Here is a 23,467-nt window from a genome sequence, read left to right as displayed (position 1 = left end):
CAAGGGCGATGACCCCATCTTTTTATTGCATTTTTTCAATGTCCTGTGTATGAATATCAATTGTGCCAGGTTTGACAAAAATCAGGATAGTATGTCATTTTCAGGGGGGATTACCTTAATTAAAAGAGCACAGAAAAGTTGAACGGAGTCTACCCTTGCAGAGAGGATAGTCTGGGATTTGAAATCAGGTACTCCAGATTGCGAGTCTCGGACATGGAAGATAAAACTTTAATACCCATTTTTTTGTAACAACGTCCACAATTGTCGTTTTGGGGTTGAAGCTAAACGGTCTTAAGTCAATTTTTTTGCGATTGTTTCCCTAAAAATGTGTGGTAATTGTGTGGTATGCTAAGTTCGACTACAAACTGAGTTGTTCTTTAGTGTATCATGCATGCAATAAGGAAATCGCATTGTTAATGATAAAAAAACGTCCCTAAGTATTCGAGCAGAAACCCATAAGGGTTGAAACGGTGTAACGGCTCCTTGTGTGCTGGGAAACAAGCTTCTGAATATTCAATTTGCTAAGTACCATATTTGGAACAACAAGAGAGAAACATTCAACCAATCATTTCGCAAGAACACCGTGACGCAATACCACCAATGTTCTCGCGCGAAATTAACTGGAGCGAAACATGGTACTTAGCACTGAATATTCGGAAGCTGTGAACGCGCGTTACACGTTTCAACCCTTATGGGTTTCTGATTTGAGTCAATTGTCCTGTTACACTACAGTTTTACATTACTCCTGTTTTAAATTTATTTATGCTACTCTCAAAAACAAATGAAGAAAGGAACAAAAATAATAATAATAAAATGAGCGGACGTTACTAACACTCAGCCTGGGTATGTTCTTAAAATTTTGGTTGATCTCAGCCTGAAGGCTCTTGTGAAAAAGGTTCTTATAAAAAAGGTGTATTAAGTTGCAGGCCGTTAATTTTAAAGCAAAGATGATTTTTGGTAAATTCATTAATATCACTTGTCACAACAAATTGAAAGGTCTGAAAGTAAAATTTAATCATTTATGAGCATTTTTGTCACAGATCTACGTGAATTAAAAACTATTTTTACGCTTTACTTCATATATACCTAAATTCGACTTGGAAAGTATAGACAAGGGATGAAGCTACAAATAATGTTCTTCAGCTTCGAAGAACACAGAACTAGGGTAATTGTGATCATTTCAAAGGACCGGATAACGGGCGAGGTTTTCGTACAAAACCAAGATGCCGCATCAGTATCCCAGATTATTCAATCGTTATATAAACAATAGCCTCCTTTTGCAAAAATATTCTGAAATATTTGTCTGTGGACGTTATCTGTTCCGAGAAGCGTTCGAACAGGGGAATGTCATCGGATATTCCCTAGTTTTAGTTGGAGAATGTTCGGTTACGTGACGCGTTTAGACCAATAGCGTGCGAGCGAAAATATTTGATGGATTATAAATTAGCAATACTACGTTCCCCTCTGATATTGTAAAAGTTCAAAGGAACGTTTTATTTTAATCTTTTTATTTTGATTCTTCACGCACTCTCCCTTCCTATAACAAAGACTGCGTGACAAATCAGCCAAATCAGCCCCAATTTTCATAGTGACTTTTTGAAGCCGTACTGGAATTTTGGTCGAAACACAAGTAGTGGCTCATTCTCGTTTTGTTTGGGTAGCCTGTGGCCCTATTACGAGCCGACATGTTGTCAGTCTGTTGTCAGTGGTCTTGCTCACGCATGCTCAATGCTATACGAACCGGCGTGGAAATTGCACCATTTCTCGTGGATCACGATCTTCCTGTATTAGAAGAGTAAAAGTTTACCTCCGAAATATCAAACGATTTCTATAAAACCTCGAGAAATGGATCTAACCAATACAGACGGTAACGCGCCCGATTCGTGGGATGCTTTGGATGATCCTGGTCCGGGAGACATGAGCGGTGACGGGAGCGATCTGAGCAACAAACTTCAGTCTCTCAATGTCAACGCAACACCTTTCGTTCCAAATGTAAATGCCCAGCCCTTTGTTCCTTCTTTTATGAAAAATCAGGAGACCAAAGGTAAGGCTTTCATCACTTGCGGTAACTGAAGTAAGAACTTTTGATTTGTTTTTCAATATTCTTCGTTATGATGTCAACATAATTTACTGTGAATTCAATTGTCTTATATAAAGTTCCAAGAAGTCAAGTTTGTAGCTTTGTTATTTGGGTTACATTTTAGCCGACATCTTAGTCAGTTTAGATCGTGGGTAACACTGGCTGAAGCCGTTCTTGTGCTGTCTTCGAATCGTCTTTCTGCCACATAAGTTCATTCGGAATCCAGGCAGCCGCCCTCTGGACAATGATATTATTAGTCGCAGACTATTCGCCATCCTTCTTGAGATTATGAGGTGTATGAAAAGCACTGTGTGTCTTAATTAATGGCTTTGGTTAAATGGTTAACTCATGTAGCCCGTAGACACTGTTTAAAAGTGGGCAAGCTGTCCAGGACACATTTCATGAGGGTTAAGAGATGTTTGGGTAAGGCAGTTATTGATCTTCACCAATCAAAGGTTTTCTGAGGATACCTTTAATTGGGCATTACTTGAGTGAGTAATCAGCAACTGAGTTAAGGCAGTGGTTTTATTCTCTTACACATAATTAATCCATCCACTCCTCACGTGCCTCAGGTTGCCCCATCATCATCATTATCATCATTAGGCCATCTTCGCTCCTAATGGGGAGCATAGGGCGTCAACCATGGACCTTCACCTGACTCTATTTTTGGCAGTTCCCTTTGCCTCTAACCAAGTGATATTCTTCTTGGCAAGCTCATCTTGCACACCCCGCCTCCAGGATTGCCTTGGGCGGCCTCTTCTTCTGAACCCCTGAGGATTCCACTCAAGGGCGGAATGGGTGATGTTATTCTCAGGCTTCCATAGCGTATGCCCGATCCATTTCCACTTCCTTCTCTTGATGCTTTCTTCTATACAACTTTGATGTGTCCTTCCCGATAGGATGCCTCCAGTTGATGAGTAAAATCGTCTGGCGTTAACTAGACAGAGTAAAATCTGTAAAGTCTTACTTCCAGTAGGTTACAACACATTCACATTCAAGTCTCACCATAACTTTTTGTACTGGGACATGCTCAGGGGGTTTATTTAGAGCCTGACACGGGGCAAATTGACCACTGACAGTGTGACACGTTGAAACGTTGTGTGGGTTCTTTAACATCCCATGTTATTAACAGCAAGGGCTGTGAGAAAGGCCTACTGGTGTATTGTGCTTGTATGAGAAGACTTGAAGTCAAACCATTTGCAGATGTCATTACAAAAGGAACACTTTCTCCTCAGTCGATTAAAGATCGCAAGTGTTGGTCTGGCCTGAGTTTTGAGCCCACAACCTCTCGCGGAGTAGTCCTATGCTACTCCTAATTTTCGCAGCACTTGTGACCAAAATGAAGTGATTACTGTGACAAGTACATTTTTTGCTTAAGCTGCTCTGAACTTAAAAATACACTGAGGAAAAACTTCTTGTGTATGTTGCAGTTCATTTTGTACCTATGGTTAATTTGCAACCAAACTAGATCATTTTGTTTCAACCTAGGTCAATTTGGGGCAGGTACAAACCACAGGTCACAGGTCATTGTTTTACCAATGCAGATAGTGTCCTAAACATTCATGAAAGCTAACCTTAAGGACATTTGCGCCCATTGCTACTGCGCATTTTTTCGCGCATGTCACGCACACGTCATGCATCGCAGACCAGGGAGGTAAACACAATGCTAAAGGCGCAAACATTTTCCACAGGGATGGAACGTGAAAGCGTGTGGCATCATGGGATAGCTGTGGACCCAGGTCTTCTTGGAAATGTGACGTAATGACGTGACAGTGCGAATATACCATCACTTTGAGAACTTCGCAGCGATTTTACTCTCTTGCGTGCTTGGTGACCCCTATTTTTCTTTCTGTAGATCACTTCCTTTTCTGATCTTGTCCATTTTAACAAAAGGTAAAAAAAATCTGTTAGTGAGAAGTTAAAAATATTTCGCCTTTTATGCTCTCATGCGACCGAAGTTTTCTTTCTTAGACTAATACGTATCGTTTATTCAAGGTCTATTTCACCTCAGAAAAAGACATCAGCTGCAAAGGTTAATTTAGTTATATTAGTTACGTTGAATTGAGTACGTTTACCTGATCTAAATTTCACTAAGGCCATCCCCTTTTTTTGTTTTGTTTACCGTCAAATGCGTTTCCTGATATTAGGTCGGTCGGTCGGATTGAAAAAAAAAACCTAAAAAAAAGTCACAAGCATTTTTGGAATCGGAGGCCTGGCTGTGGAGTCAGGAAAACAACAAGATGTGAACCCAAAATCAATATGGTGGAAAAGTTGGCGGATGTTGTGGCAAAATTAAGACAGCGTGGGAAAAAGGATCAACCACCAAAACTCCTGTGCAACATAAAAATGGCTTAAAAACGTTGTGAACTTTTTTTTTTTCGGAAAATGCCCAAAATTTGGGTTGGTACGACGATGCGAAACGTAGAGAAGAAAAGGGGATGGCCTAATGCAGTTTTTTTATTCCTAACAGTTGTAAGCTAAGATCGTCTTAAAGTAACGCAATCTTCTAAAAGTGCACCTCATGATCTTGGAAACGAGCACGGTGACCCATTTTTTTTGCCTTTTTGGTAAAAGTAGATCATTACCTTTGTGCGTGGCAATTTTAAAAAAATCTGTACGTGGGAACATTTTGGGCGCGATCGTCCTTAAGCCTAATTAGGCCTTAACAATTGTTTTTAGGCCTAATGTTAGCATTGTAAATGGTTAGGGTTGTTTCTGTATTGGTAAAACAATGACCTGTGACCTGTGTTTTATACCTGCCCCAAACTGACCTAGGTTGAAACAACTTGATCAAGGTTGAACAAGTTGACCCAGGTTGAAACAAAATGACCTAGTAGTTTGGTTGCGATTTAACCCAAGGAACAAAATGACCTGCAAAATATATCTCACATTTTCCTTAGTTTGAACTATTTCCTCATGTACATGTACAGTGTATGTTATCTTTTATCTACAGCTGTCCCATCTACTAATGGTGATGCAGAAATGACTGACTCTAATCAGCCCGAAGTGGTCCCTCAAGGTACATACACCTAGTGTAGTAAAGCAATCCTTGTAGTTGTTTCAATAAATACTGACAGCGGACGAAAAATGCATCAGCTACTTCACTCAGAGAAGTTGTCTTTTTTTTCCTAAATTGAAGTAAGCAAAAGACAGATACTTTCAAACCTAAGATTAAAATTAATTTTAACAATGACAACACTTGGTTACTCTCTTCAAACCAGCCACCATCTTCAACTTTTGAAAGCCCTTATATCATTGATGTTGTATGCAGCTTTGATGGCTGCTAAAGCAAAGAGTTTTATTTAATAATCCAAGTTATTCTCACATTTTGATTGGTTCTTGCCTGCGATCTATTAGATTACAGACACACGATTGATGTCACCATCAGCTTTGATGTGAATAAAGTTTAAATTTCTTTATTATGTAAAACAAATAAATTCCATGTTGCCATATGTCTGTTCAGTAATAGATTACAGAAGACATCAAAATGTAGTAAGAACATCAGTGACACGCTCGGCTATCACTTAGTGTGCCACCACTTTTTTGTTCTTACCACATTTTGATGTCATCTGTGATCTATTACTGAACAGATGTACGGCAACATGGAATCTATTTGTTAAATAAATTATTGTTTCAGTGGTTGCAATGAAGAAGTTGATGGTGATACTTGTTATTTGAATGGGTGGTGTCAAAGATGGTTTCCATGGAGATGGTGGCAGGGATAAAGATTATGATGATAAGGGTGGATAATTGTTTTTTGTTGTTTAACCCATTGACTCCTCAAGCACCCCAGGACACCCCCAGTTGACAAGTAAAATAGTCTGGCATTAGACAAAGAAAAATCTGTGAAGTCTCACTCCCAGGGGTCAATGGGTTAATTAACAAGTAGCCCATGAGGCGAAGCCAAATGGGCTATTGACCCGTGGCCCTTGAGGGAAAGGGTCTACCGTATTTACCCGTGTATAATACGCTTCTGAATTTTGGACTGCATTTTGAAAAAAAAAGTTCAAGCAGAAAATAGAAATTGTTCATGCTGAACTATCGTGAAAAAAATCCATTTTCTGGATAAGAAAATTTGTTCCTCTACTTACAGCAGTAAAGTTAATACCGTATGTAAATCGTAGTCACAACTGAACAGTTCCCTAGAGCTGTTCTCTCGCACAAGATTCGTTATCGAGAAGTTCATCTTGTTGTCTGTCCACGAGATCGTCTTGTGTATCATCAAGGTTGTTTATTACTCCATACTTGTCAAAGTACGACTCAATCATCTCTTCAGGATATTATGTCGCAATGCACCAGCGACCCACGAAGCGATGATTTCTTCCGAGGGCTTCTTTTGGTGGCTATCGCTTCCATCTGCCATCAACCTCTTCCTAAACCCATCTTCAAACGGTTTATTTAAAGAAACATTAAGGAGCTGCAGAACTGAGGTCAATCTGCCAAGAATTACTGCTAAATTGGTGTTTTCTCTGCGAATGCTGCTTTCATGCTTTAAGCAGGCGCTTCGTCTCCCCAGTCTACCACGTGGAGCACGCCAAACTCTTCAATCCTTCGGCATCCATCTGGCCTTTCTCTTAGGTGGCGCTGATAACTCTGTGCTTGTTTTCAACTTTAGGCACTGTTTTCCTCTTGAAAATCACCATTGATCTTAATTTTAATCCATCACCAGCACATACCAACAAAACGGTTGCGTGATTTTTCTCATTTCCCGTCGTGACAATCTTCTTGGCGGCTTGTAATGTTGATCGTTTGGTTCGGCGGCATGTCGAAGATCAGTGCAGTGGCGCTTTGTCCATATTTCCAATAACATGTAGTATCGGATGATCTTCAGCGAAATTAACAGACGTAATTTATCAGACCGGCAGTGTAAACTCCGGTGACTTTTGTGGCCATTTTGATGTTTCAATTAATCGCTCAAAAGTGAAGGCTATGTTGATCAGTTGTTCATTTGAACAGGAAGGTTAATTTATTAGTGGATCTAACTTTTTAACTCTTTAAGCCTTTTACTTTTCAATCAAAAACCAGTGTGCCTTTGTTTATATGCTAATGAGGGGCGTGCGTCAAAAACAAACGATTCCGTGTATAATACGCATCTCAATTTTCAGAGCTGTTTTAGCAGGAAAAAAGTGCGTATTCTTCACGGGTAAATACGGTAATTATTGTTTTAGTATCACTCAACTAGTCAGATAATAAAGTTAGCAAATGCAAGTTGAAGAAATGTTTCAGTAGGGAATAAAACGAAAGAAAGCGTCACTCTTTTCGCTAATCGAGGACTATTACTAATTGTCCTCTAGTAGCGTAGCCAATCAAAATGCAGGATTTGCGTTAGTCCACTAGTTGGGTGATACTAATATCGGTCATTGTTATTTATAGATACTGAAGATGTTAATGATGTTGAGATGGGAGAGGAAGAAGAACAAAGAGAAGCCAAACCTGTCAAGACAAGCAGCTCGAAGAAAAAGTCACAAAAGGAAGAAATTGAGGACAGAAGAGAACATATTAATATTATATTTATTGGTCATGTCGGTAAGAGTGTTCTTCAACCATACTTGACTCTTCAATGTATTGATCACCTCTCTCAAGGAATCATTTTGTTGTGAACCAAGTGTGCATGTGTTTGCTTACAAGGGAGTTGACTGTGTGATTGTTATAATCTCAATTTCATTGAATGCAATAGACCTCTTTAGCTTGTACATTTTGTTTTCCCATTTTCAGACAACGTGATGTTACTCTAGGGAAAACATTCTTTCAAATGTCGTCTTATGCACGTGAATATGTACGTACAACTTTTGAAAAACAAAAGGAAAATTCCCTTGAGAACATCACGTGGTCTGAAATGGGAAAACAAAACGTACAAGCTAAAGAGGTCTATTAAACTTGTTGGTTGTAACAATGTTACAGTGTGCTTATAAAATGTTACTTGTAGCTTAGCCATTGTCAGTGGAATGCTTGTCCATCTGCTGCTGTTTGTGGTTGCATGTTACATCAGTATGTAAGATAAAGTTAAAGGCATCCTACAGTACGTACAGGGAATCTGATGGCACCAATCTTGGGTCAATACTTGTGGGTCTCAGTCAGCTATCCATCAATATTGAATGTGCCAGTCTTCTGAAACACGGATGTATTCACTAGAGAGAGTCCAAGATAGTATAGTCAAGTGATTGTTCTTTTAGAAACCTTAGATACATGTTGTAGAAAGGACTGGGAAAAAAGTGGACTGAATGTGTGAATACTTTTCAAAGCTATCATACCCTTAAAAAATTTGACTCAATGTCGGGATGAAATTTGCAACCTTTTGTTTCAATGCATGTTTCTGAAAAGCATGTTAAGAAACTTGACTTTTTATTTTTAAATTGTCCACAGATGCTGGAAAATCAACAATAGGAGGTCATGTCATGTAAGTACTTGTGAAAATGTAAATTCTGGAGTTTCATTTTCATTGATCACGTATAACAGTATTGTTGAATGCTCTGCCCAGGGTTGCTCTAAGCATGGTTAGTGCTAAGCAGCGTTAAATACCATGGAAACGTGTAGGTTTTGATACCTCTAAACTATTGCTTAGTGCTAATCAGGCTTGGAGCAACAGCCCCTGATTCTCAGTTATGGGTACTTTTTTGGAAACTGATTATTCTGATCATTTTGTAACATTAAAACAGTTCAGAGTTTAATGACATTTAGTGAAACAAATTATTTAATAATTATCCGTATGTGTTGCATATTAGATTGGCTGGCTGTACATCCTCAGCGCTATGCGAGTTGCTGGCTGCCAACCATTTCATAACCAACTCCTACTTACTTGTAATAATTCCACTCAGATAAGACTTTTAAAAGAGTTGTTGAAAATTTATAGAGATAAGAACTACTTTTCCATTGGAAAGAGGCTTTCAATTTTTTACTATTAAATTGTCTATTTTTTGCCTCTTGACAACTTGAACATGTGTAATAAAAGTTCTTTTATGAAAAGTAGTTGGCTTAAAAAATAATTGACAAATGCTTTATTGATTAGAACCATGAATGCATGGATTATGTACACATACTTCTGAAGACAAAGTCCCCCAAGCCCTTAGTAGTGATGTAAAAAAAGTAATATACTAGGTAATTGCCAATGAGTTTATAATGCTTCATTTATAGGTATCTAACTGGTCAGGTGGACAAAAGGACACTTGAAAAATATGAAAGAGAAGCAAAGGAGAAGAACAGAGAGTCATGGTCAGAATGAACAGCAATAAATTGCTTTTATATTATCCCTTTGACGTCCAAACCAGCCTAAACCGGCTGGCCAGACTTATTTTACTCTGTCTAACGCCAGATGATTTTACTCGTCAATGGAGAACCCCTGGGAGTCAGTGGGTTAATCGCTCACAGAATGTCCCCATTAACCCTTTGACGTCCAAACCGGCCTAAACCGGCTGGCCAGACTTAGTATTTTACTCTGTCTAACGCCTGAGTATTTTACTCTGTCTAACGCCAGATGATTTTACTCGTCCACGGGGAACCCCTGGGAATCAATGGGTTATTCACTTGTATTACATTAGGTTAAAGCCTAGAAGGCACCAGAGTTCTATTATTTATGGACACCACAGGTACATGTAAGTCATATATTATTTGTGGGTCCTTTGAGCAGCAACCACCAGACACATCTCAACTATTAAAACTACCGGTAATTTAAAAGGTAGAGTTCACTTATACTGTCCTAGGCGATATGTAGTAGGATGAAAATTTCATATTTTCTTCTATCAAATAGCGCAAAACTATTTTGAGGATGGGTTCAGGGATCAGTGATAAATACAATGTACACGTAAGAGGACCGTTTTTATTGTTGTGTTTTATGCAAACCACGCATTGTAAGTACAAGGTAGCAACAGACAAACCATACTAATGGTGAACAGGGAAATGATTCTGCTTAACCCATTAACACCTGAACCTCCCTTGACCGCAACCCATTGACGAGTAAAGTCATCTGGCATTAGACAGAGTAAAATTTTTTTCATCAATCCTAGGAGACAATATGTTAAAGAGTAAGACTTGAAGCGCAACATGATTTCTGATTGATTGGCAGAAAATTATGTTAGTTTAGAATTTAATTCGTATCAGAGTTGTGTAAGAGTGGCAATGTTATTTGGGAGTGAGACATGGTGTCTAATGGAAAAATTGATGAGATAGCAATTTTGAGAAGGACTGAGAGAGCAATGGTGAGAGCAATGTGTGGTGCAAAACTGATGGAGAAAAAGAGGACAGAGGACCTGATGGAGATGTTGGGATTGAAGGAAACAGTGGTTCAGATGGCAAAGGCAAATGGAGTGAGATGGTACGGGCATGTGTTGAGGAGGGATGATGGGCATGTTCTGAGAAAAGCGTTGGAGTTTGAAGTGAAGGGCAAGAGGAAGCAAGGACAACCAAAGAAGACGTGGAAGACGCAAGTGGAGAAAAAGGACGCCATGAATCGAGCGAGATGGAGAGTGGGAGTTAGAAAGATTGCTGACAAAGTGGAGTAAATCGGGCCAACCCCGTTACGGGGATAAACCCAGATCAAAATTGGATTGATGATGATGATGATGATGAACTTCATTCCCAGAGCTTTTCACTGCTGAGAGTGGGACTCATGGCGTCTCTACTCTCTCCTCGGCCTGTCCTACACTTAGCGGTGAAAAGTCCTCGGAACGAGGTTATAATTCGTACAGTAGTGTAGTTGTAGTCATGTAGCAGTGGATCTGAATTTTTGCTATATTTTTCTAAAGGTACTTGTCTTGGGCATTAGACACAAACCAAGAAGAAAGAGATAAGGTATTGCAGCTTCTTCTAAACCCACAGAAATGTTATTTTTAATAATGTGTCATTTGTGTCGAGTTTACAAGAGCCATAGGCGAGTGCAATTTGAGAACTTTCAAAACATCACGAGGGACCATGCACAATGTAAATCATGAAATGCACAAGCAAGTTCATACAAGTTTTTATTTATTATATACATACTCAACAAATTCTCTCCATCTTTTTGTTTCCATAACAACTTCTGTATTGCACTCCATGACCTCTTGCCCTCGTATAACATATTTATGCATTCGTCATTGACCAATTAGAAACACGATATTCTTTTGAGTGTATATAATAATAATTATTTATACACTGCACAAAGGCCTGACCCTCCACCATGGATTACACTTCTATAAACACTTTATTGTTGGTGAGTGTTGGTTGTTTAACCTCAGTTACATTGAAAAGATGATTGCCTTGTTGTTTTCTTGCAGGGAAAGACAGTGGAAGTCGGCAGAGCTGCATTTGACACACCTAACAAACATTTTACATTACTGGATGCACCTGGTCACAAGAGCTTCGTTCCGAACATGATCAGTGGTGCGTGTCAGGCTGATTTGGGAGTGCTGGTATGTATTCTCAGGGTCACAATGGAGCAAACTTTTGTTTTTCAGTTTTATAGAATAATTTTGTTCAGTACTTACAAGTCTGAAACCTCAGAATCAAATTTCGTACATTCTCATCTGAAAACTTGTTATTTTGTTGTGAGGAATCAAGAATTATGATGCTCATTTTCTTCCTTGTTGTTTTAAAGGTTATATCTGCCAGAAAAGGAGAATTTGAAACAGGTTTTGAACGAGGAGGACAAACAAGGTAGCTTGCGTGTACAGTGAAATTTTACTTTATTCCCTACCTTGATTATCTGCCATTTAAATCCCAATACAAGTAATAATTTTTGTTAATGGTAGCCAACTTTGTTGATTATTTAAACTCTGCAATCGAACGTAACCAAGAAATTTGGCCAACATTGTCTTGTCAGAAACTAAAGTACATGTGCACTTCTTCTTTTTTTTTCAGAGAACATGCAATGTTGGCAAAGACAGCTGGAGTTAAACATTTGGTCGTACTTGTCAATAAAATGGATGACCCTACAGTTGAATGGGATAAATCAAGGTTGCTATATACCACTGAATTGTTGTTTACTTAATAAGGTTATTTGCAGTTAGGGTGTTCACCTTAACAAAATAAAAGTGAATGTTCTATTCCTGGTGAATAAGTTTCAGATGCCCAACAGAACTGTTACCTCTTTGTTTAGGAATACCAACATCACTGTCATTACATCATATGAAAAAGCAACGATAACCATACCATGGTTCTTAAAAATCTTCAAACTTGTTTTAAAATAAAGAATTGTGGTAAAAATTTGTTGTTGTAAAGCTGCTTTCTTTTATCCACAAGGTATGATGAAATTCAAACAAAACTTACTCCATTCTTGAGAAAAGTGGGCTTTAATCCCAAAACAGGTTAGTTTCGTTTCTTCTTTTTTGCAAAGATCCTTTCAACTCAGCCTTTTGGAAACTCTCTATGCCTTATGGCTTGTTCATCCTAAAATTAAAGAATTGTGTCAAATGTTATATTAATTGTTGTTCCAGATATTCATTACATGCCTTGTTCAGGATTGACAGGTGCCAATCTTCGTGAAAGATTAAATATAAAAGATTGCACGTGGTATAGGTGAGTAAATCAACAAAGTTCTGCCAGAATATTAAGCTGCCTAGCTACTATACTTGCAACTCCTTGAAAACTTCTAACCCTTCCAGGAAGCACAGTAAGATGTGATTTTGCTCAGCTGTTTATATTTCTTCTGTTGTGGTATGTGTGATAATTTGGGCAATAAAAAGGCCCCTTATGGCATTGTGTCCATAACATGTCATAAAATGTTATCTGTCGTTGTTTTTTTTTTTTAATTCCCAGTCCCTTTTTCTCTCGCTAGAAACATCTTTTAGGGCTTTCGTCTCTGTGTAGCTGTTTATTGATCATCTTGGATGATTAATCAGTTGTGCTTGAAAGAATGCGAACAAAAGCAGTGCATGGAGGGACCTCTTTTATTGTGCATCTTTGTCTTTAACGAAGTCGGTCTTGCATAATTTATGCAGGACATGAAAAAATATAGGTTCTTTTCTTCCATCACAGCGGCAAGTCTTTCTTGGAATACATAGATGAACTCCCATCACTTACACGGGCCATTGATGGGCCTCTCAGGATACCATTGTCCGAAAGATACAAGGTACAGTGTGCATGTTTAGGTCTTGTTTGAAATCAAGGGTAAAGGGGGTCTAAGTCAGCCTCACAAAACAGAATCCTGTAGAAATGTAAAGCTTAGATTTCTGTGTTTCTTTGATAGGAGTTCTGTTACTGTATAGAATGTCTTTTCCATCAAAAACCCAAAATATTACCAGTAATATTTCTTTGACTACCCCTTTCTATTGAGTATGTGATCTGCATAAGTTTCTGTTTTCTACCTTGGCTTTTCCTAGTTTGACATTTTACATCAACGGCTAAATTGGCTTTTGGCTCCTATCATTGAATTTGGAAAGTTTACTCTTGAGTTTCTTACAATGGGAACGAAAGGTGCTTAAGGTTGACCTTTCTAGAGAAAAAAAACGTTGTGGACTGCCAGCTGTAATTTAAGTCATTTTCATGAATATTTTATTTCATAGGATATGGGAACTGTGGTACTTGGGAAAGTAGAATCTGGAAGAATAAGCAAAGGAGATTCGCTCATGTTGATGCCAAACAAGGTACTCTAATAGGGATTTATCACTGGGGTCTTGCTTAAAGCGGTAGAACATCTGTCATCTGCCATCAAGTTAAATCTTGGGTAGGCACATTTTCTTCCCTGGAGAATGCTATCTGTGTAGTCATCACAAGGATGACATCTCTTGATTTGCTTCAAACCCGGAAGTCAACGAACCGTGGACTCTTGTCTGTTTGCCCAGTGTCAGATTTGAAACAATAATAGTTGCCACCAGTTAGGAAATTGGGTCTTTGCAACAACTGCACACATTCAGAGTACTAGGGGTACGAAAATGGGACAGAAAAGGAGGAAGAAATGCAAGGCAAAGTTAAATATCCATGGCAGATTTTGAAACCAAAGCACCTTCTCAAAATATTAATTTTTTAGAGTTGTTAAAAGAGTGGTATTTATGGTTACAGGTTCCAGTCGAGGTTCTAGGAATTGTATTTGATGAAGAAGAAAGATCTGGAGCAGTAGCTGGAGACAATGTTAAACTAAAATTGAGAGGAATTGAAGAAGAGGTGAGCAGTTTAGTAATAGTCTAATGTAACAACAAGCCTTTGGTAATTTCAAGAGGCTTGTGTTTCAGAAGATCTTCATGAATGAATATTAAATTGTTGAATTTGTTGAAAATAGATTGTTCATGTTAAGACTTATAAAGAGATTCCTTGTGTTGTCTTCATAAAGTTAGAGCTTTCCATTATGCTGCAATTCAGGATATAAGTAAAAAAAATAGCATTCTCCCAGTTCCCAAGAGTGGCATCAAAATGACCAGTGCTACTATGAATTCCTAGACCTATAGAAAAGCAGCCTGTCCTAATGAGAGATTAGGGGTCTAATGTCCCACTAGATGAAACTATTCAAATTTGCCTTGATAAGCTTATGCCCTCGCAAATCCACCTAGATTACCCCGATTGGTCCTACAGAATTTACTGTTGTTTGCAACAAAGAAGAGTCATTTTGTTTTTGATGGTCAATACTGTGACCAGATTGATGGCCTCGCAATGGGCTCTCCACTTGGTCCACATTTTCGTGTGTGATAGGGAAATGTTGATGAAATGCCATTACAACAAAATGTAATGAGCTGTTGTCATTCCTTGCAGGACGTCTCTCCTGGTTTTGTACTTTGTACACCTGAAAACCTATGCCACACGGTTAAAACATTTGAAGCACAGGTAACTACAGTTGGAAGTGGAACAGTGATTCTCGCACTTATCTCGACAATTTGGACACTTGAAATATTCAGGCAGCCTCAACAGGATTCGAACTTATGACCTTGCGATGCCTGTGCATCGTTCAACCAACTGAGCTAGATGAAGTCACTTAGTTGGCAGCAGGTCAACTTACCGGGCTCAGGTGTCACCGTGAAAGAACTCGATGAAGTAAAAATATATAAATTTGTTTGATGTGCAGGTTAAGCCGCACTTTTAAAGAAATACACGACAAGGACGTATTTTATACTATCAAAGGACGGACATGCCATTTTAATTTTTAAGTGATAGGCCTAAATAAATTGGCCACGACAAACGAGAATCAATGGTCACTATTCTTTCATTTATTGTTTACTGCAAGGTCATCTGGAGCCCTCAAAAGAACAACCAAATCAAGAAGCGGTGGGACTATATTCCTGCCAGCCTTTCGACCTCTGTTTGTCCTGCCTTTGTAATAGAGGTCGAATAAATGGCCAATGGTGTTCCCTTTTCTGACAGATCTGGGCAAACTAAAACAAACTGTCGTTGTCGTTGTCTTTGTGTAACAGGTGGTCATTCTTGAGCATAAATCCATTATCTGTGCTGGTTACAGAGCTGTTCTTCACATTCACAATGTGGTGGAAGAAGTTTCATTTGAGGTAAGATGATGTATTAATAATAAGAATGTTTAAACTAACCGAACCGAAATTTTTAAGCGAACCGAATAAAAAGGCTTGGTTACAAAGAATGGAATCGACCGTTTACGAAACGGAAATTAGCGACGCCGAATCTGGAAGGAGTCGAGTGCTCTGACCACTGGGCCAACACTGTTCTAAAACCAGGGTTGTCATTCCAGAGAAAGCATATTTTTCAAGATTGGGAAGGGGTTTGGGGAGGGTAGGTAGGGGGTAATTGAACTTGGTCAGATCAATTCTATTAGTAGGGAGTTTAAGAAACCACTACAGCGACGAAAACGTAATTTCAAACTATTAGTTTGAGCTGTTCCAAATGTTGCACGATGGTTCCCTCTTGGCTGTGTTGTACAATTTAGGCGAAGTATGCTATAACCAGATTCGTACGTACGGATTTGAAGAAAAGAGAGGAGAGAGGAAAGATTCAGTGTTGTTTGTGCACGTTGTCGTCAAAGCCTAAAAACTGGTCATTTTACGTTAGCTGTGTTTTCACGACAGCCGTTGTCTCGCTTAACATCTCTGAAAGTGCTTCGTTTGCAGACTTCGTTAAGCGACTTAAAAATGATACGGGTTTTCACGAATAAGATTAAACGAGGAGAGCACGTGACAGTACAATATTAAAAAAATAATAAAAATAGCACTGCTGATGTATTTCCCATTCGAAGAACCGCAAGCGACTCCTCATTGGCCTGAAAGTAATTGCCAACTCGCTTAATCTACCTGGTTTGGTGGCTTGAATTTAATGAGAATCCTATTGAAATTTGCCGACTCGCATAACTTTAAGCGAGTTGGGAAAGGCTTTGCTTTCACGGAATTTTCGGTTGTCACTCGCTAAGCGCCCTGAAAAACACGGCCGTTGTTTTTTTGACGAGTACGAGAGAGAAATGTACAAAAATGCGTGCCGTGCTTAACCTATAATATTAGGGAGCTTACGAAACGACGACGCCGACGCCAACGACGACGCTACAAAACAATAGGTTTAGTGAGCAAAAACAATGGCTCTGCACGCTCTGCAGGTGCGTCATCTCCTAAATGACGACGTGAAATGACCAAATTCAAGGTTCTGTGGAGGACGTTAGCCCATGAAGATGAATTTTCAGTTCTCTCTCTACGCTTCCAATTCACTCATACCAGTTTAATTCCTCGACAGTTACTACACACTTTTAACGCGGAACTACATGAAATAGTTTGGTAGCGATATGAATAACGCGAACTCGTATTTTTAAATGAAGTCCTCGTAGCCGTCGTCGTCCTCGTTTCGTAAGCTCCCTAATATTAGGGAGCTTAAGCAAAGAGAACGGCACAAATTTGCATATTTAGTTGGCGAAAACAATAGGTTTGCACGCCCTGCACGTTCGTTTTTCACGTTTGTCCATTTCTTTGCCGTCGTCAGCAAAACAACAGGGAGCTTACGAAACGAGGACGACGACGGTTACGAGGACTTCATTTAAAGTACAAGTTCGCGGTATTCATATCACTACGAAACTATTTCATGTCGTTTCGCGTTAAAAGTGTGTAGTAACTGTAGAGGAATTAAAATGGTATGAGTGGGTTGGAAGCGTAGAGAGAGAACTGAAAATTCATCGTCATGTGCTAACGTCCTCCACAGAACTTTGAATTTAGTCATTTCACGTCGTCATTTAGGAGATAACGACAAAGAAATGTATCAAAATGTAAAAGAGCACGTGCCGAGCCATTGTTTTTGCTCAGTAAACTTATTGTTGTGTAGCGTCGTCGTTGCCGTCGGCGTCGTCGTTTCGTAAGCTCCCTAACAACTTGAAATAGCCAAATTTGAGGTTTATGAAGAACGTCAGCACTTCAGGATAAGTTTTCATTTTCTCCCCTAAATTAAGCGCCGTTCCGACCAATGAGGAACTACCACACCCCTCGTCATATTTAAAAGGTTGAAATAGTCACGAAGTGTTTACAATAACGCGAATTAATATTTTGAGATGACGTTCTCGATGCCGTCGTCATTTCTTAAACTCCCTAATAGGAATTTATACATTATCAACTCCGTTGATAAAACCAAAAATTGTTGTATCCTGTAACTGATTGATACGAAAGGCTTTAAAAATAAATAATGGTTCGTTGATGTATGCTCGTGTTGTCGTCAAAACCTAAAATTTGGTAATTTCACGTTTTGTGGAGTACGGTTAAGAAATGCACGGAAATTCGTTTTTCCCGTGCAGCACGATCATTTTTCCTTTTTGAACCAATAATGCTCTTGCTTTGTGGCGTTGTCGCAACGTCCATGTAAATTCTTATGTTAGCAGAGACATTGTAAGTTTAAGCTCACTTTACTTCTTCTCTGGATTTATTGCAAGCTACGAAAATTTTGGGTCCACAAGTCCCTCTGTTTTCCGGTATCAAGGCAATCATTTTGCAATTCAATCTGTTACAAGTGGCATTTTTAGGCGAAAAATATTCGAGAGTTTTCAGATACCGGTACGAACCTCTTCAGGTTTGGTTACAGCCTACATGTAGATAGCCAAATTGGATGACGCTCCCGTCTCCTCTTCAGAAGGTTGTCAGTTTGATTTGCTAGACCAGTGTAGTCTGCTCAGTTGGGTGAAGACGATAAACTGCATGTCCGTGTTAGAGAACTTGCTTTTGAAAAACAGTTTATGAGCCCACGCTCTCTTTACAAAGAGTATGTCACGGAGCTCCCAGCATCGCTTTGATGTTAACTAGTTGACATTGCATTTAACCACATTATAATGTTAATTCCTTTCGCTTTGCAAAAGGAAGACGACTAAAGAGAGGAGTTCCGGCTTTCGAGCAGTTTTTTTCAAAACAGATATCAACCCACCCGCCATCCTTTCTTTCATTAATCAAGTCAGCGACAATTACGACCAATTATTTAAGGGCTGCAATGGGGTTGAATGTCTGGCTGGCAGAAAACGTATTCCATCTCTAAGGGTTATAGTTTACTCTGTGGCTAACCGACCTCAGTGGGTCCCTGGTTTTCTCTCCTCTTCTTCTCTAATATTATTCTGATTTGAACTTGTCTCTCGTAGGTATTAATCGATTTAATTGATAAGAAAACAGGAAATAGGATGAGGCAAAGACCGAGGTTTATTAAACAAGACCAAGTGGCAATTGCTAAGTTAGAAACCACTGGTGTTGTCTGTATAGAGAAATTTTCCGACTTTCCACAAATGGGAAGGTTTACTCTCAGAGACGAAGGTAAGATATTCTTAACTGCCATAAACAATGAGAATATATGAATTAGTAGAATTGACTTTGAGAGAGTAAGGTTTAGTGCCTATCCTTAGCTTGCTCCTGACGTCACTGGTGACCACGTTGGTGTACTGAGCAATAGCGAAAATCTCTTGGGAATTTGGCTTTATTATTATGCAAAACGCGAGCGATGTTTTGCTTTTGTTTTTTACACCAACATGGCCGTCTAATCACGTGAGTGCAAACCAAACATTATTTAAGAGAGGGGGGCGGCTCTTAACTACAGAAAGACAATGGTTGCTAAGGAAGATTTTTAGTCAACAGCCCCACAAAAAGGTTCCTTGGATGGTTCTTTGAAGTAACTTTACCAATGGAAGTCTGGTATCATTTCAATCAGAAGGCGCATGCGCAACTAGTCCCAGTCCTCCGCAGTGCGTTTCAGCGAAAAACATGTAAAAACTCTCAAGAAACGAAAGGAAGCGGCGGTTTTTTTCATCGGATGGGAACCGTCCTCTCATTTTTCGTAGACTGTAGCATGGAATTTCTATTTGGACAAAAATGATATTTTGAAAAGTGTATTAAAGGAGGGCTTTATGACGTTTTGGAGAACTATATACTTTTTAAATCCATGCTACAGATTTTGTGTTACAATGTTCTCATGTTGTTGCATTTAAAAATTGTGAAAAACGTAGTTACCTCGCTGAGTTTCTAGTTATTTTCTGTTTGGATCACGTGATTTACCAAATATGGTAGTGATTCGAACCAGACAAAGAAATGTTAAATAGAGCACACTTGGCAAAAAAGCGTAACTGTAGAGTTTGAGGGACTCGAGAAATGAATAAATGTAGGGGACCATAGCAACGGTTGGTGGTTAAGAGCCAGCCCCTTTACCCACTGAACTTATCAGAGACCTCACATGGAAAGAGGCAAACTTTGTACAAGGCAGGAATCAAAGCCATGGCGTCCAGATTAGTATAATAGTTTATTGAAACACATTTTTGCATTTAAATTACTCGGCCGACGGAGCTGCGAGTTCAGAGAGAGTCGAGGTTTTGTTTTTGTTGAACCATTTCCATGTCTAGCCGTGTCTAGAGCTAACGCTGAGATGAATTCAACTGGTTAATAAGCACTATTACCTTCGCTCTCATAGTTCTATCATAATTCTGTCGACAGACATAGTGCCACGTTGCCGACGTAGCTTTATTTAAATTGGCATCTGTGTAAACCATGAAAACGAGTTTGTAACGAGATTGTTTAATAATTTATGCGCAAAGTGTGGTGCCAAAAAACTGATACTTGTACTCTTAATCTTTACAATGTAAAAAAGGGCTGAAGTAGTCCTGCCGCTTGCCTTCAATAGCCATAGGTCACTTCATCAATTATACAAATGATGCCTTTTAAGAATAAACGAACCGACAGGCATGGCGTGCCGTGGAAACAATTGTCATTTATGAAAATCCGGCCAAAGCTGAAATTCATCCCATCAGATCGATACGATAAGCAATTCCGTAACAAAAGCAAACGGTCCAAAAGCCTGGCGGTTGAAGGTGATAGTTACCCAGTTACCCTGTAGCGAAGTGTAACCTTTGTTACCTCCGTAATAGGGTTCCGTTATCGCTCCATGTAACATAAACTTAAAAAATGTCAGATGAACAGAGCGGTTTAGTGCCGTTAAGCCACTTATAGCTCGAAACAAGATTGGTGCAGTCAGTGCAAGGCGCGAGAATTGGTTTTGTGCTTTCCTCTTATTGGTTGACTGAGATTGAGGCTCAATATTTATGAGCCAATCACTTGGCATTTTGTCGCAAAAGTAAAGCAATCGAAAAAGTATTAAATTAGAATTGTAAGTGCTGCCGTATATAGTTTGTAAGAAAATCCTTATGTTTCTTTCTTTGTCTTCTCTCTTGTCAGGCAAAACCATCGCTATTGGCAAAGTCTTAAAGCTAATCAGCTAAATGAAGTAATCCTCAGCCACAGACTGTTTAAAACCAACTCGGTTAATTGAAAAGTTATCATATACGGCTCGCAAGAATTGTGGCGCCATCTTGTGGAGTAACAAGTCATCCGGGATCAGATATATGTATGGAGTAATACACATTGATCGATGTAGACGCAGTAACAAACGATGGATGGACATCACAGATTAAATGTTTCTTTTTTTAAAAGCTACGCCTGTTTCAGATGATATGGTCACAAGCAATACAGCAACGATTGTTCAAGTTGTACAAAATCTACTGCCAAAGACAGCCAGGAGTGTTTTAAGCAAAACTACGAAAAGTACCCTGAACATGCTTGGTAATAAACCGTTCTTTGTCATGAGCGGTTTCTCAGTTTGAATAGGAAGAGAATGACGTAATAGTCAATCTGCTTTTAATAATAGTAATAATAATAATCGAAATAGTAGCCAAGTTTTAATGGTTAACCGGGAGCGCTTTTCATTTGAGAGGAAATTTTGGGCGGAATTTTTTGCCAAATGGAATGTTGGAAATTTTCCGCAAGTAAAACGGGGTGGCGCAAAGGGTATTCGTCATACAAAGCAATGATAATTTCTCGCTGAATGAAACAATACTGTATCCATAGGAAACGGCTGTTGTATCATGAAGTGATGTGGTGTTCGAGAAACGTTCCCTTCTGGACGAGTTCGTTATAAATCGAAATCTATCAAAACTTTGAGCTTTCCGAAAAAAATTACCATGCATAAAATGAAGACGTTTTTCCTTCATTTAAACCTGGTTCTTTCTGTAGGGAGTTTTGAAAAGGTGATTAATGGCTTTTGTTAAGAGTTGAAAGCAAGGCAACTCAGGCTGAAAGCGTTGTTGAGTAATAGACGGAAACCGGAAGTTTTCCCCTGGCTATTTGCCCAGACGCTGCCACAGTGGATGGCTAAGTGCTTTTACTTAAATTCAAAGATGACTTTTAAACACGAAGACGCACTATAAAAGGGGTTGCTTCACGCTCTGCTTTTGTTTGAATTCATTCCAGCACGACTGATTAATTATCCAAAATGGTGATCAACAAACAGCAGCAGTAGAACTTTATTTTCACACGATAATGTTTCAAGCTGAAGAGCTTTTTGGGTCCTGGACAAGTGAAATCAAGTCAATTAATACATATCAAATCATGTTGGTTTTTGAGGAGAGGGGAAAACCGGAGTACCCGGAGAAAAACCTCTCAGAGCAGATTAGAGAACCAACAAACTCAACCCACATATGACGCTGGATCTGGGAATCGAGCCAGGGTACCGTTTCTCGAAAGTCCCGAAACTTTACGGGCCATTTTCGGGTGTCACAATTCCCTTTGTATCTCAAGAATGGAGAGGATTTAAGTCGTCAAACTTCACAGACGAGTTTCTTTTAGTTAGCTTGAAAACATGTGAAAAGATCGGCTTTCCAAAACAAACGGTTGTTTGATAGTCCACGGTTGTTTGACAAGTCATTTCCATGTGCCACGCCTTTTATAGTGCGTCTTCGTGTTTAACGGAAGTCTTCCGGTTGCAGTGTATCTTTAACAGGGCTTGGCTCGACTTTCCATTTCTTGCAGCGAAACCGAACTTAATCTGTGATAGCGCTTTCGCAAAGAGAAGCTATGAGGAATTTTATTGTAAAATTTATGTATCACGTTACTGAATAGAAAAGTTGATTTACGAGGAGCCGAAAGCGTATGTGTGTTACGACCTGCAAATAAGTCGAATGGGCGTAATTTAATGTTGGCCTGGCTGTATATTTTCAATCTCTTATTTTTTCTTGAAATAAAGACAAATACTTACTGAGTGATCATGTATCGTTGAGGGCGAATCTGTGTGTGCTCAGAATTAAAAGGGGAATTCCCATCCATACCGTTACCCAACGAAACACCATCATCTTTATGAATGAAGGGGTAGTTTCTAAAGAAACTGTGGTGCTGCGTCGGTGGGGAAGTAGTATACAAAAATTTGGTTTTATCAACGGAGTTGATAATGTAAATTGGCCACCGTACAGAGATTCTAAAAGCTGACGTTTCGAGCGTTAGCCCTTCGTCAGAGCGAATCGATTCGCTCTGACGAAGGGCTAACGCTCGAAACGTCAGCTTTTAGAATCTCTGTACGGTGGCCAATTTACATTATCAACTCCGTTGATAAAACCAAATTTTTGTATACCATCATCTTTAGCCTACCTTAACCTGCGATAAGTGCCATCAGTTGTCTCGTTAACAAAGACTTCAAGATCTACCTCAAAATATAATTTTGCACTATCTAAGGTTTTCGGCATGAGTCCATCTCGTTCACGTCGTACAGTGTAGGCGAAGTTTCCTAAAAATAAATTGGTACGAGAGGTTTCAGAGTAAACCTGTAGTAAGAGAGGCTGTCTTTGTCGTCAGAACCTCAATTTCGTGATTTCCCGTTGTTTTTGAGCAGAGTTCAGAAAAGTGCTAAGATGCGTGCAGCACGTGCAGCACGTGCAGCACGTTCATTTTAACTTGTTTTGTTGCGTTTGCATCGACGACAGCGTCGTAGTTCTTGCCAAGGTGAGACTAGCCTGTTGCAGGCTCCCGGATAGTAGGGAAAGAGAAAAGAATGCATGCGAAAAATGAGTGGGGGCTTGGGTCGAAGCCTCGACCCAAGCCTCCTCTCGCTTTTCCCACGCCAACACGATCTCTTCCTCAAATGAAGGATTATCCTTTATTGTCACTTTGCCTTAAATGAAGCATTATCCTCTATTTTGACCACTCTGTCCCAGGACTTGTGGTAGCAAATAAAAAGAAAAAAGTAAAAGCAGCCTCTGGACAGGATTTGAAT

General features: G+C 39.3%; 1 protein-coding gene across 1 annotated transcript; it reads left to right on the top strand.

The window, feature by feature from the left end:
* The first annotated feature begins 1,727 nt into the window (after positions 1-1,727).
* Positions 1,728-22,459, top strand: LOC138060269 (eukaryotic peptide chain release factor GTP-binding subunit ERF3A-like). The gene is made up of 18 exons (XM_068906004.1): positions 1,728-2,044; positions 5,034-5,099; positions 7,454-7,606; positions 8,444-8,477; positions 9,212-9,289; positions 10,819-10,864; positions 11,326-11,460; positions 11,646-11,704; positions 11,909-12,004; positions 12,290-12,354; positions 12,484-12,565; positions 13,025-13,118; positions 13,552-13,632; positions 14,048-14,149; positions 14,732-14,803; positions 15,388-15,477; positions 18,531-18,699; positions 20,605-22,459. The coding sequence occupies exons 1-18, from the start codon at positions 1,846-1,848 to the stop codon at positions 20,646-20,648; spliced, it is 1,665 nt and encodes a 554-aa protein (XP_068762105.1). The 5' UTR covers positions 1,728-1,845; the 3' UTR covers positions 20,649-22,459.
* Positions 22,460-23,467: the final 1,008 nt, after the last annotated feature.

The sequence above is a fragment of the Montipora capricornis genome, chromosome 8, assembly GCF_036669925.1.
Source record: "Montipora capricornis isolate CH-2021 chromosome 8, ASM3666992v2, whole genome shotgun sequence".
Taxonomy (NCBI): Eukaryota; Metazoa; Cnidaria; class Anthozoa; order Scleractinia; family Acroporidae; genus Montipora; species Montipora capricornis.
This window is presented reverse-complemented; position numbering and strand designations above follow the sequence as displayed.